This window comes from Crocodylus siamensis, chromosome 1, assembly GCF_052110815.1.
Source record: "Crocodylus siamensis isolate JL-2025a chromosome 1, ASM5211081v1, whole genome shotgun sequence".
NCBI lineage: Eukaryota > Metazoa > Chordata > Crocodylia > Crocodylidae > Crocodylus > Crocodylus siamensis.
This window is the reverse complement of record NC_143395.1, coordinates 524391-538635: the sequence shown is the minus strand read 5'-3', so window position 1 is coordinate 538635 and position 14245 is coordinate 524391. Positions and strand designations below refer to the sequence as shown.

At 55.2% G+C, this 14245-nt stretch overlaps 1 protein-coding gene across 21 annotated transcripts in view; it reads left to right on the top strand.

Annotated features, from left to right (window-relative positions):
- Positions 1 to 14245, top strand: part of NCOA1 (nuclear receptor coactivator 1) — a 277952-nt gene that overhangs the window by 230779 nt on the left and 32928 nt on the right. For 17 of the 21 annotated variants that reach the window (XM_090022901.1, XM_090023231.1, XM_090022811.1 and 14 more), the window contains 5 exons: positions 254 to 349; positions 1796 to 1936; positions 3091 to 3238; positions 4055 to 5405; positions 5487 to 5603. In XM_090022901.1, the coding sequence (XP_089879027.1) occupies positions 254 to 349; positions 1796 to 1936; positions 3091 to 3238; positions 4055 to 5405; positions 5487 to 5603 (1853 nt within the window). The remainder of the gene's footprint in view (positions 1 to 253; positions 350 to 1795; positions 1937 to 3090; positions 3239 to 4054; positions 5406 to 5486; positions 5604 to 14245) is intronic. The other 4 variants (XM_090023421.1, XM_090023328.1, XM_090023691.1 and 1 more) reach the window with 2 other exon arrangements.

Sequence of the window (14245 nt, the reverse complement as noted above, 5' to 3'; positions counted from 1 at the left end):
ACGGCACTGCCAGAGCTGAAAGGCCGTACAATTAATTCCCCCCAGTGCTGGAAGCCTCCCTTCTCCAGCAAACTTCGGAGAGAGCTTCGCAGCTGCGAAGGGCTTGATGATCGCCCAACGTAAACACTCGCAGGGCGGGACGTGGCAGGCGAGCACGGCAGGGCTGCGTTCATTGAAAACACTGCTCAGTGAGTGGCAGCTCTAACCTCAAGATCTCCTGTCCCTCTCCCCTCTCTCTTATCCACCCTGGCAGATTTCCAGTCATGTCTGATATGCATCGCGCGGAGATTACCTCGACCTGCAGCTGTCACCAGTACAGAGTCGTTCGTGACCAAGCAAGATACTACAGGTACCGTTCGGAGGGAGGCCAGGGCTTGTTGCATGCTGGGCAGCGTCCTAGCTGGGGAGCCGCCTGTGCAGTCTGAATGCGCCTGGGCGCGCAGCATCAGTTCAGCTGGACTCTGGTATGTTGGAGTCTGGCTGGACATAGCATGCTTGCAGGACTCCAGCCAGCCAGGCAGATAGTGCCATAGGATGCTTAATTTAAGCAGGCTATAGAGAGAGCTGGCGTGAAGCTGTCCAGCTGTGTTTGGGCCCTGCTTTTTTAATGGCAGTAGATATTACCACATTGCCAAGGTGCTGGAGGGGGTAGAGAGATTCTGAAAAGACTGAGGAGCAGGTGAGAAATGCCTGCTTTGTGATGGGTGTCCTTAGCAGAGGAGAACACAATGGGAGCCTGAAACATCAGCTGGAGGGTCCTAGCTTCTGAGCCTACCTTTACTCTTGGATACGTCCTGTTTTCAGCCACGTGCACCCCCATGCTATAGTCAACATGGGTCGTTACCCGCTAGGATTGGCATCACTGTGGCTCAAGCTGCATTTGCCCAGATAGCAGCAATGCCTGTCAGCGGGAGGGCTTATGCTGCCAGGTATGCTGCAGCATATTCCCAGGGCCCACACAGTCGTGTCCTGCTTGCTTTGTTGTGCAGCTCGGCTGCTGCAATGCAATGGGCCTGCTCCTTGGGTGCAGAGCATGCTCCACCCCAGTGAGCTTCAAAGGGATCAAGGCTGCTTACTGCTTTCAGGGAGAGCTGGCAGGCTTGGGTCTGCTGGCTGGCTCCTCTTCTCTGCTGTCTGGGCTTGTGGGAAACTAGGGAACCTCAGCTCAGCAGAGATCTAGCCTTGGGCCCAGGGGCTGACAGGCTTTCACGTGAAGGGAACAAGCCCAGCAGGCATTAGGGACTAAATGCCAAGGCTTTTGGGCCTGGATGCAGACTCTAGTCTGCTCCCTGAAGCTCTCCACCCCCCTTCATTCCCTGGCTCCTGTGTCCCCTTCTTATTCGCAGACCCCAAGGGTGCATGATGAGGAGGTGCCTCACTGCTCTTCTTTTGCCCAGAGCCCTCTAGGCAGGTGCTTCACTTCCCTGATCAGTCCAAGGGCATCTCTGGAAGTCTCCTTCTTTGCCGGGCTGTCGGGGAGTTGAGTGCACGTGGATGCTGCAGTGCTGAGGCAGAGGCCTCACTGATGAGGGTAACACACAGTTGTCTCTGCCAGTGATCCTCGGAGGCCTGATTTGCACCTAGATGTACTTGCGTGTAACTCCCGCAAAGCCAGGACAGCTCAGCTCTGTTAAGTGCATCTAGGATCATGTCTGCTGCTTGCTTTGCAATTCTCCCTCACCGCGAAGCGCATTAGCTCGGGGTATCCGGGCCTGCGTTCCCACCTGTGCTGTGGACGTGGCTTGTGCATGGCCCATCCATGTGCCAACAGCCTGCCTTCTCTCTCTCCACCCAGGTAAAATCATCTCCATCGACACCAGCTCCCTGCGAGCGGCAGGCAGGACTGGCTGGGAGGACCTGGTGCGGAAGTGCATCTACGCATTCTTCCAGCCTCAGGGCAGAGAGCCGTCATATGCCAAGCAGCTATTCCAAGAAGGTAAGGGGGCCTCCCCATCGCTCTGCCTGGCGGCCCGAGCCAGCGTGGCCACGGACAGAAGCCACCACGTGACCCCCTGGCAGCAGAAGCACGTTCTGGGAGAAGCGAGTGCTGCAATCAGTTGCAAAGTGCCAAAGGAAGCAGCAGCACTGGCTCAGTAACACTGGCAAGGCCCCTCTGGTACGAGAGTCTGGCCAGGGATCTCACGCCTTTTGCTCAGCTCCCGCTCCCAGCCCAGCCCCACAGCAGATACTTGGCCAGGGGGTAGCGCTGGCCTAAAGCTCACAAGTCTCAGGCCAGGTTTGTTCCCTCCTTCAGGAAATAGAGCAGTGAGGTGAATTTGCACAGGCAGCTAAAGAGGTGCTTTTGCTTCCAGATCCCATGTACACACCACCCCCAGGAGCCGGCTTCCTCTGCCCCCTTTTTCCCTTTCCCAGATAGGCCTTTTTTGTCTCTCTGGGCTTCCTGTAGGCACTTGGCCGAGAGCTTTAGGATGTCCCATCTCCCTACCATGCCGCTCATGGTGGAAGCTCCATGTGCTGTTGGGGGACAAGTGCACAAAGAAAGTCCCAGCGGCCCAGTGTAGCACAGGGGCAGCTGACGTCTGAGCAAGTGCAGTACCGGCCACTGGGCAGTGGGTAGTGCCTGTGCCAGCTCCCAGCCACTGCTTGGCTTTGCAGGGCTGGGCTGTGCGTGCCGTGTCGGGGACCGAACGATTCCTATGACTGCATGCTCGAGGACAGCACTGAGCGGACTCAAGTTGAAGCTGATAGATAAGGCGGGCAGGCCCCTTCTGTCCCAGTGCCCAGGGCCACCGGTGTGCCCCTGGCTTGCACATTGACAGAGCATCAGAAGCAAACTTGTCCCTTCAGACACCTGCTGTGGTGTGTGGGGTCAGAACAGTGGGAGATGGCAACGGGAGCGATACCTGGACCATTGCCGCCTGCCTGGGGACTGTCCCTGGCTTGCCCTGTTTGCACACAAATAGCTGGATTCTCAGGGGCTAGTCGCTATACCCAGGGCTTGGGGGCAGTGCCCTGCCTCCCTACGCTGCAGGGCCCCTCCTACCTCCATCCCCATCTCCCCTCCATGCCCAGAGGGACCGGGGGTCTGTTTTGAACAGCTAAGGAGGCTTGTCTGCTTTCTCCCCACAGTGATGACCCGTGGCACGGCCTTCAGCCCATCCTACAGGTTTACACTGAGCGACGGGACGGTGCTGAGCGCCCACACCAAGTGTAAGCTCTGCTACCCCCAGAGTCCTGAGATGCAGCCCTTCATCATGGGCATCCACATCATTGACAGGTGAGGCCCAGGGCTTAGGGCAGGGGCTGGTTGGGCAGGCCAGAGGAGTAACACTGGGGAAGGGAAGGGCATAGGAAACCAGGCCTGGAGTCCACTGTGGAAGAGCAGCCTGAGCGTACAGGGCAGTGAGCTACTGGAGGTCTCCCAGAGTTGATCTGCAAGCCTGGAGCCGTAGCAGGGGGGAAAGAGTGTGGTCCCAGCACTGGTTCTGCACCAGCAGACAGGGGTGACCCTTCCTGGCCAGCTGTGCTAACATCTTCCAGCTGTGCACTGCAAAGCCACCGTGCTGCCCGGGCCTCAGGCCACGTGGCGAAAACCAGCACAGCGCTTCCCCCTGACTCCTGTCTCCTCGCAGTCGTTTCAAACGCCCGGCACCATGGATTCCCTCGGCTCTTTACAGGCGTACTCGGGACCTTTCCCAGCCAGGGAGAAGGGGGCTGAAGAACAGGGGCTCGGATGCTGGTCTGTTCCCCCAGCCCCGGGCTCTGCCTGGCAGCAGGGAGAGCAGAGGGACAGGCCGTCCTTGCCGCACGTCGCTGGGTTGTAGCTGCTCAGTTGCCATGGTGCCGCGCATTGCATTAAGTACCCACGAGAGCATGTGGCTAGGCCTGCTGCATCCCAGGATGCTGCTGGGAGGCGAGCGCCATGTTGGGGGTGTCTGAAGGAGTCGAGCTTGCAAGGTGGGCCTATCCAGCCCTCCCAGCCCGGTGCCTTTGGGGACAGCAAAGTCCCAAAGAGGCTGAAGAGCTTTTGCTTGAGCTCATCTGGGCTTCTGACTCATGTGTGTCCTACCCCTCTCTCTCTCGTTCCCTGCAGGGATCACGGCATGCTCTCTCCTCCAGAGAACGCGAACTCCGCCATGCCCCTTCCACGGGTCAGCCCCTCGCTGAACCCCAGCATCAGCCCGGGGCAAGGCATGGCCCTGCCACCCACCATCCCGCCATCCAACGGCAGCATGTTGGCAACCAACGTGAACCAGCAGCCAGGCTCTGGCCTCCACAGCAGCAATTCCACCACCAGCCAGCCGAGCTTTGGGTGTTCCCCTGGGAGCCAGATAGGAGCCAACGTTGCCTTAAGCCAGGGACAAGCGGGTCCCCAGAACAGTAACCACACTTTGAACCTCAACAGCTCGCCTATGGGCAGCCCTGGCATGACACCGCCGCAGTTCATGTCTCCCAGGCATCGGGTTAGCCCAGGACTGGTCCCGCGGCCCAGAGCACCCAACAACCCTTTCTCTCCCACCATGCCCACCATGCACTCCCCCGTGGGCATGACCGGCAGCGGCTGCAGCAGCGCTGGAGGTGCGGGGGGCAGTGGCAGCCGGCCCTACCCCAGCGCTCCAATGAACTCTATGCAGGGGCTTGGCGACAGCCCCAGCACCCCCATGGGCTACTCCACGCCACCGCCTGTCCTGCGGCAGATGAGCAACCAGAACTCACCCGGGCGCCTTGCCATGCAGCCCATGAAAACGGAGGCCAAGGACAGCAAGGAGATCGCCTCTATCCTGAGTGAGATGATCCAATCCGACAGCGGCTCCGGGGACAGCAAGCCTCTGGACTCGGCCATGCTTCACGCCAGTGACAGGCTCTCGGAGGGAGATGCCAAGGGCCCGCAGGCCACCAGCCACAAGCTGGTCCAGCTCTTGGCCAGCACAGCTGAGCAGCAGCTGCGGCATGCCGATGCTGACACTAGCTGCAAAGATCCCTTGTCCTGTACAGGGGCCATGGGGACCCCGGCATCCGGGAACCCTCCGAGCAGCGCATGTCCCTCCTCCCACAGCTCGCTGACGGAACGGCACAAGATCTTGCATCGGCTCCTGCAGGAAGGCAGCCCCTCCGACATCACCGCCTTGTCCATGGAGCACGACAAGAAGGAGAATGTGCCCAGCACACCCACTGCCCCCACCACACAGAGTCAGATCCCGGGCACACCTGAGATCAAACTGGAGCCAGAGGCCTTGAAGAAAAAGGACATCAAGGATCATCAGCTCCTGCGCTACCTGCTGGACAAGGACGAGAAGGAGCTGGCTGCTGCCCCGGCCCTGAGCCTGGACGATGTGAAGGTGAAAGTGGAGAAGACGGAGCAGATGGACCTGTGCAATACGACGCCAGCTCCGCTGACCAAACCTACAGCTGTGGAGGAAGTGAAGCTGGAAAATCAAGGCCAGGTGAGTCTGCACGTGAGACTCCATGCTGGTAAAATGCTCGCCCTATACCCCTCAGTTTATACCCCCTGTTTATACTGTCAGCAGGGTCCTGGCTGTGGGCTGGTCGTGCCTTCTAGACGGCTGCCCCAGTCTCCTGGCTCGCTCCCTCAACAGGGCTGGAGCAGCTGTTACGCCTTGGTGGAAGCCAGGAGATGCTCGGTGAGTTCTGCTTTAGCCACAACCCCTTCCCCCCAAAAAACCCCTGTGGCCAGTTAGGAATTTCTTGGTGGTCAGGATGCTGCTTCGGTAACTCAGACTGGGGCTGATCATTGAACCAGGTTTCAAAGGGGATTGGGTGAATCCAGGCAGGATTGGTTCAGCATCCTCTATTAAATACGACTGCTAGGGCCGCAAGCTCCAAATCAGGATTTCCCAGGTCTTTGCATGCTGGGAGCTGCAGGGAGAGAGGGACCATGGGACGATCAGTCTGCACAGGCCCTGCAGAAACACTCTTCCCCTTTTGTATCCGCTCTGTGCCCCTGTGAGAAACGGGAGCTGGGCTGGAGAGACCTGTGGGCTGACCCCATGCAGCAGGTCTGATGTCCAAGATCAGTGGTGCTCAAACTCCAGTCCGTGGAGCTACGTCGTCCGCAGGGCTCCTCACAGGTACGGAAATCTGGCAGCAGGGAAGTGGTGGCACTTAGCACCGTCACCTCTCCCCCACCACCCTGTGGGCCAGATGGATGTAGCCCTGCACCTGGGGGGCAAGGCCTTTGGGGCTGGGGCTAGCACGCAGGGCCGGGGCCAAGGCCTGATCCAGCTCACGGGACTGGGGCCGCAGGCTGGAAAAGCTTTGTGTACTTGATCAGGTCCGCAGACCAGACTGGGCTTGCAGACCAACCCCCCACCTCTCCTCCAGCCCACAGGACGACACCAGGAAAGAATGCAGATGCTCCTGCTCTGAGTTAAGTTGCAAGAGTAGCTCTGTTATCTAGTAACAGCGCACTACTTTTGACGTGCAGGCGTGCACACGTGTGCACACATGCAGCGTAGTCAGTCTGCTTCAGTACCACAGTCCAGGGCTTGGATTTGCTTTTGTTCTTCACGAGCGCCAATGCTGATTCAGAGAGGAAGTTGCAAAAAACCAGGGAATCTGACTATTGTTTTACCCCAGTTGGTAGATGATAATGGTAACGTGTGCATTTAGATAGTCAGTCAGGCACTTCTTGTTGGCCCTGCACCCCCAGTGAGGACCTGCCGCGGCAGGGAAGAGCCCAATGGAAGGCCATTAAAATGTAGAACAAGGTGCGCTGATACTTTGAACGCTGGTGCTGGGACCAAGAGGCGGGAAGGTGTTTTATAAACCTGAAAAGCCATTAACCCAACTCCAGGCATAGTCAGGGGTCGCGTCCAGGGGAATTTTCAATCTGTTGCCTACTTGTTGGCTGAGATTGGCAATTACAAGGGGCCTTTAGTTATCCGAAAACTCTGATTAAATTGAATAATCCGGTGACAGATCCCGACGATAGAGATTTGGGCGTATAAATATTCATTACGTGCGGCTGTGAATAGAAGAGATTTCTTATTTCTGAAAACCAGGGGAGATGGTAACACGGATAAGGCTGCTTAATCCTTTTTAAGCAAATAGAACAGAGAGTCTGACATTCAGAGCAAGGCTGATAGCCTGCTTACTGACTGTGTCAAATAGGGCAGCTGAGTTGGGGAGATATTATATGAATAACAGAGTGCTCTGAAAGCCTCAAATGACAAATACACAATAAGCCTCTTAATAAGGCTAAGGGCTCCATTCATTTGGGAGCCGCAGTCCGTTCTCCTGTAGGCAAGTGGGAACCGAACTCTTTTATATCTCCCCATAAAACACTCCTCTCCTGCCGGGATGGCCCCGTTGCATGCATGCATTAGCTGGTTCTCTCCCCATTTGAGTTCTGCCAGCCATGGAAATGGCCCCCAAAGGGGGGAAAGCCCAAATTAAGGTGGGGGCTGGGAGACTGACAGACATCGTACCGGAGTCCTGCTCAAAGGGCTTGTCTGGGCTGGTTTGGACAGGGCTGATTCTGCCACGTGACCTCTGGAGATGCCTTCCAGCCCGTCTTTTCTATGATTCTGGGAAAGGCATAGAGTGCCCACAAGGCATCATGTGAGCAAGGCATTCTGGGATGGCCAACTACATAGACCGGGGAGGAAGGTCTATAGCACGCGCACACACAGCAGAGAGGGATAACCTGCTTGTAGGGAGAGCGCTGGGTACCATGGGACCCTGTTGGCCTCTGCTCTGGATAACGCAGATGACAAAGGATCCTCGAAGCTTATGTGTTTGCCGAGGACTAACCATGCACTTAGCACCGGACAGAGCAGAGAGGAGACTGTCTTGGGGTCCAGGCCTTGTCATCTGAATGCATCCCTAGGACTTTCCGTCATCTTTGCAGTCAACCTCACAGTCCTAGCCCAGTGGATCTCTTCTCTTCTCTTCTCTTCTCTTCTCTTCTCTTCAAGACAGCTGTGGAGCATCATGGTGACTCTTTCCAAAGAGTTAACAACAAAGAGCTGGAGAGAGCTTTTTGTCTAAGTCCACAAACACTTACTCCTACAAGGAAGCAACCGCGTAACTGTGCAGCATCCAAGGGGAGAGTTCAATATCTGAATTCCTCTTCTTGTCCACATTGCTTTGGGGGTTTTCTGGATTTTGTGTCCAGCCACCAATTTGATTTGTTGCATTTGTGGTTAGCCGGAGATCCTGGCAGTGAACCGGGAGAGAGGCTTTTGACCGAGGGGCCAGCTAAGGACAGTGCATCGGCCTCAGAGCCTTTACTCTTATTTTGCATGCATCCTTTAGGGAGCTTCATGGCTGAAACACTGAGCCACTTACCAAGCTTGCAGAGCTCCTTGCTGCTTGATACCAGCGCAGGAACCGCAGCAGGGTTCAACCATGGGTAACAGGAATAAAACTGTAAGTGCTTAAAATAGTAATGGAACAGGTGAAATGTCCTGCTTCAAAACTGAGCCAGATAAAAGCCAGCTTTCTTTGGCTGCAGATTTGTCCCCTGAGTGCCCCAGAAACAGGTTTTGGCACCTTCTGTAACTGGCACGGGCACTGGCCACCCCATGAAGTGTGGCATTGCCAGGCCCACCCATCCAGATCCCATGAGCTATAGTGATCGTGAGATCGACTTAACAGCACTTGCTTTCCTTTGTCTTCTGGGATCTCAGCCTGCCTGGCCGGGAGACTCATGTTTCAAGCAGTGAAAGCAAAGGTTCCTGTGCAGTCTGTATGAAAAATTCAAAGAGCACGAGATTGGGAAGGAAACTGGAACAGCCTGAGCTCAAAGAGCCAGCGATCTGATCCTGCTTTCTTGTACCGCAGTGCCTACATTTCTCTGGGCCATCCCGCACCCGTTCCACTGCGTGGCATTGCATGATAATTTCGCAGCACGGAGCTGCAGTGAACCACCCGCCCGGGGTCAGACCCAGCGCTTGCTGATGCCAATGTGCTTAGCACAGGACTCTGCCTGGATGGTGGTGATGGGAAGCACCGAGGTTGCTTATAACTGCGGCATAGAGGAGAAAGCCTCTTCCAGGGTAGCCTGGCCATTTTGAGTTACTGGGGCACGCGGAGACCACTAAATAAAGACTGCCTCATGTGTCGGGGGTAGGCTTCTCCCTTAGCTTAGGATCATAAGGTTTTTCCTGCTTTGGTTTCAGGCCAGAGGGAGCTTGCATAGTAAAGCATGCAAAGAGGGCTTGTAATAAACTCTGTTGGACGTTGAACCGTAGCAGCAAGGCTGGGACGTCATTGGGATGCAGAGCGCAGCCCCGGCAGGGGACACGTTCGGGGAGCACCACACTCCAGCGTTCCCCGGCCTGCTGGGAAATCTGCAGCGCATTAGTTTTTGTATTTGCGACAGAGAGGCGAGTCCCCCAGATGTGAAGATGCGCTTTTAGCTTCCCGGGTGGATGCGATGCAAAGTAGAGCCTGCAGGCTTGATGGCGCCTGTTCTGCCAGAGAAGTAATGGCCTCTTAGGCCCAGTTCTGGAGGAGAGAGGGCTGTATCATTTAAATGACACCACAGGCTTCTATTAATTAAATTAATCTCATCAGTGGTAAGTTAAAGCAATCTCTTCTGTGCTTCAGGCCACCAGACACATGGGACGAATGCGCATCGTGCAGCTTGCCAAGCTGGCGTTTTTAGCGGGGTTCAGTGTTGTTTTTGAGCCCACTTCCCTGTGAAGACTTCTGGCCCCAGCACTGACCTTAGGGGCATGGTTGGATGGTGGAGGCTGTAACTCAGGAGCGTTGGGACAGATCCCTGGCTCTGCAAGAAGGAAAGTCCTTAACATTTGCGGAGGAAACGTCTACCTCTTTTCTCGCACACAACGGTTGTATCCATCCACCTTCACCAAGCACCAACAAGCTCTTACACGCTGGCTTCTGCCATGCGTGTGCCTCTGGGGTCAGGAGGGCCCAGACAAGGCCAGCGCAAATGCATAGAAACACAAACAGCATAGAAATCACTTCTGATGCCAAAGTGCAGCCACTTCTGGGGTGGGATTTGGCAACTTGCTTGACCAAGCAGCTCAGGGCAGGGAACGAAGAACACTGCATCAAGTTGAAACTTCAGGGGAAATTTAGGTCAGCAAAGATAACAACCAACTTAATATAACAGCTGGGAATAGGGGTCCTTGCTACTGCAACGACGCCATGGACTTGTCAAGAGTTTATGAATTAGGAACTCATCAAGTGATTTGCCCTGATGATTTCGTACCCTTAGAAGTGGGCGCAAAGTTGCACTCTCCCCTCCCATGTTAGCAGATGGTGAGCGGAGTAATGAAGTGCAGGAATACGGTATCTTCAAAGGTGCAGCCTGTCCCGGTGATGCATCTGAGCAGGGCTTCCAGGCTCCTGCGAGGGCTGCTACATTGCCAGGAGCAGAAGCATTGCTTTTGTGGCTGGCGTTAGCCTTCCTAGGTGACAGACCGGCAGTGCTAGGCCCTGCACGGCTCAGTCACCCCCCTGCCCCGCAGAACAGCAGTTCCCTACGTGTATCAAAGCACGTGAGGCGTGAGGAAGAGCTCAGGAGAAGGGAAGCAGTTGTGTGCTGGCTTCGTCTGGGAGCCCCGTCCACGTCGCCGCATGCAGAGAAGCACGGGCATAGGCGCTGCGCATCACCGGGCAGGGCACTGCAGTACAACAGCAAGGGCAGGGCATCGAAGCCCAGGGCTTGTGGGCTTCATCCTTTTCACTTTGTCGGCTTGACAGCTAGGCCTTCCCCGCTAACCCTCTCTTTGGAAAGACTAACCCTCCTGGCTTAGCAGGCCGTCACTGATACACCCGGCCACGCTGGACAGGGGCTTTGCTGGGCGGTTAGCCTGTTGTTCCCCGCTGATGGGATTAGGCGGGCTGGCATTTGGGTGGCCGTAATTGTGTTGTTGTTTAGACACCATAGGGACGGAGGGAGGCTGTCACTGCACAGTGCTAACGGTTCGCTCCTGGCAGCTGTGTGCGTGGCACCAAAACGCGGCTCCGAGTGACCTTCGGCCACGCACCTGCCTCTAGGGTCGGGAGGACCTAGACGAGACCGACCCAAAGCATTGAGTCTTTCGTGGACTTTCCAGCCCCGGTAAGAGTGTGGGAGCCAGGTCAGCCTGACAGCGCTTTTCAACCCACGAAAGCACTCGACAAGAGTGAGCCAAGGCTGAGGCTGAGACCTCCAGGCAGTCGGCTTCGTTTCGAAGCCCCATTCTCCTGCTGCCTCTTGCGTCAGTCCTGTGACTCCAGCCCAGCTCCCAGGCAGACCCCTTGACAAGGCAGCTGTATTCATTATTTTTTATAATGGGCTTTATGTGACTCTGTGTAAAGGCTTCTCCTTCAGGGTTACCCCTCTTCTAGGTAACAAGACAGTCTGCGTGGCCTCTTAATGAGTTACCTGAGCGGTACCCTGCTTGTGTGAGTGGTGAAGTTAGCTGTCGTCACTTCAGCTTATCGGGATGTTACCTGCGAACGCCTGCAGTATCCCGGGACAGAATTTGCCTGCAAATTTATTGTTAGAAAGGTTTTCTCTCTTAAACCTGAGTATTTTTCTTTGCTAATCAAAAGGCAGGAGTCTCTCAGCTGCACTGCTCCACACATCATTACAGCCAGAGCGTACCGCTGTGATCCTGTAAACCCAGGTCACAGAGTGCCACCCAGTGACTCCTGTATCTTGCCCCATATCTTATGACGGGGGGCGAGCGTGTCTTATAGACAGGTCTTCGGCCTTGTATAGAGCACTGCTGTATAGTTGTGTGCCGTACGTGACCTGTCTTCCCTTTTTTTGCAAGGTGCATCGCACCCGAAGGAAAATTGCTGTGACAACGAGCTGCATTTCTCTGTGGAATTGCGTAGTCCTTTTGCAGAGTGTCCACTGAAGCGCGCGCCTTGCATTTTATCCTCCGTCTAAGCAGGGACCGGCGTGTTTGTAAGGGCGATCCTTTCCTGCGGACTCGGGGCTTAGAATCTGATGGAGAGAAAAGGTGGTGGAAAGCCAATGGGCAGATATTTTGCTGTAAATCATGGCATTGATAATTACCACCTAGCTCAATCATACAATCCTAGAGCAGTGGGGCTGGAAGGGACCTCCAGAAATCATCTAGTCCAACCCCCTGCCCGAGGCAGGATCATCCTTATCCAAACTATCCCGTACAAACCATAATATAAACTCTACATAGGACTCAGTCTACGTAGTTACACCTTTCATTTTCGGAGCATTGTGTGAACTCCGTGCTGCGAGGAAAGCAAGCGCTTGCCCTACCGCAGAGGTAGAGTATATTAGCAATGCCTGCCTAGTTGTCTGCCTGCCTGCCTATTGAGATGCTGCCGTGACCTAGAGAGCAAATGATCAGTCCAGGCCGAGCAGGAAATGTGATCTCTGCTCAGATGGAGACTGCGCATCTCGGAGGAGAGCGGCTGTTCAGAAGCTGCGTGGCAGAGTCTTGCAGGAGACCCAGGTGATGGGGCGTATACCCCCACCATGGCTGTAGAGCCATGTCCGTGAAACAACGGAGGTGCTGGGACCAGCGATCTGCCCATCTTTTTGCCTGAGTTGGCTCAGTAGAGTCCCTTCTCCTCGTGAGATCGTCATGTCCTAATTGTTTTATGCAGTGCATTCCCACCTGAAAGCACCTTTCTGGGCTTGTCCCTTTGTTGGGCGACTTGATAAATGGGTGACATTTTGTCAGTAAAAGAGAGGGGAGAATAATCTAAACAGACAGCGCTGTCTTTTGCCATTTTCTGTGCTGTACTTGAATAAATATGGAGAGAAGTCTCTAGGTTGGATCCTCGGAGAGCGATAACCTCGAACTCATGTTGATGAGGTGCGGCGGCACTTTATCACTGCCAGTCGCTCCGCTTCCAGGACCCGTCTACACCCGGCGAGCACGATACGGCCGCGCTTTGTGTCCTTGGAGAGCGCCAAGGGTTTCCCCTCCCGGGGAGGGTGAGGAGCACAAAACTTCCCCCAGGAAGCAAAAGCATCAACCTTCCCCTGCCACAGCCGGGGGCTGGCCATGGGGCTAGCAGGGCTCCGGGCTGTTGGCGGCAGACTTCTGCTCTGCTTTCAGGCCGCTTGCTAGACAGCCTCGGCCTTCGGTCCGCTGATGTGATGTGGCTGTCCCCAGCAGAGAGACCTGCTCATCCCTTCAGAGGCCATTCTGTATTTCCAGATAACTACTACAGCTCATGCAGGATGCAGAAGGCGCTTGTCACGGGGGTTGTGGAGACTCGACCTCGGTACCCTCTCCTTACCTCCATAATGAAAGAGGAAGGGAGCTGTTCCTGCCTCTCCTTTCCCAGATACTCCCCACCGGCCATCCGTTGCATTCCTGCTTCTTGCTGGAGGCCTTCCCTGGCGTTGGTTTCCTAAGAGGTTAATTTATCTTGTCCCCTTTGCTAATTGCTGAGTCTTTTCTTCTAAGCGATCAGCCGGCCCCTTGCAAGGCCCTTGTCAGAGTTTGCCTTGGCCACGGATAGCCTGCAGGCCCCTAGGAAGTGTGAATCCCTTGCTGCGAAGCAGGGCAAGGCTGAGGCCAGCCCCGAGCTGCCCCATGGTGAGACGCCAAGGGAAGCTTCCCACCCCCGGGCCTGCCCTTCAGTCGCGCAGCTGATTTCTCCACGGCCACGCGGATGCCTGGTCTCTGCTGCCTGCATACCCCAGGCCGCCGGTAAATCTAGTTATATTCATCGTAGACACGGGGAGTGTCAGCTCCCACCTCACAGCCCAGCTAGTGACCTGGCTCCCCATCACCATGTTCTTCCTTCCCTGCATCCCTTGGTCAAATGCAAACGGATTTGAGCTCGGTAATCCTGCCTCGGTCAACGTGTACGTTGCTTAACACACGCGGTTTGTTATGCCGGTTTGAGAGCCACGTTCAGATGTGTCCTTTGACTGCGAGACTTTAAAATTTGGCTTCCCTTGAGCGGTTATTTTTAGCCACAGCCCCATTTATCTTGTCCCCTTTTGTCCCAACCTGCTGCTTCACAGGATTGTCATTATCTCTACTGGTGTGAATCGCTTCCCCAGTAACTTCCCCATTTATTGGACTCCCCAGGCCAGACATCTCCTCTTCCACTCTTTGCCATGATGAAGATTGTAAAGGCTAAATTATATTTTACTAGCTCATCAAGTATGGCCCTAGGCAAAGGCTCACGTAGAGTTTTGGAGAGTTGTTCCATAAAGCGGCTTCTCAGGAGAGGCCATTTTTTAACTCAGCTTAAGCACAAGTATATTAACAGAGCAAACCGGAGCCTGTTTAATAGCTGTAGGTTTGCTACAGCCCTTTCAAGCCATTATTAACATTTGTGACTATCA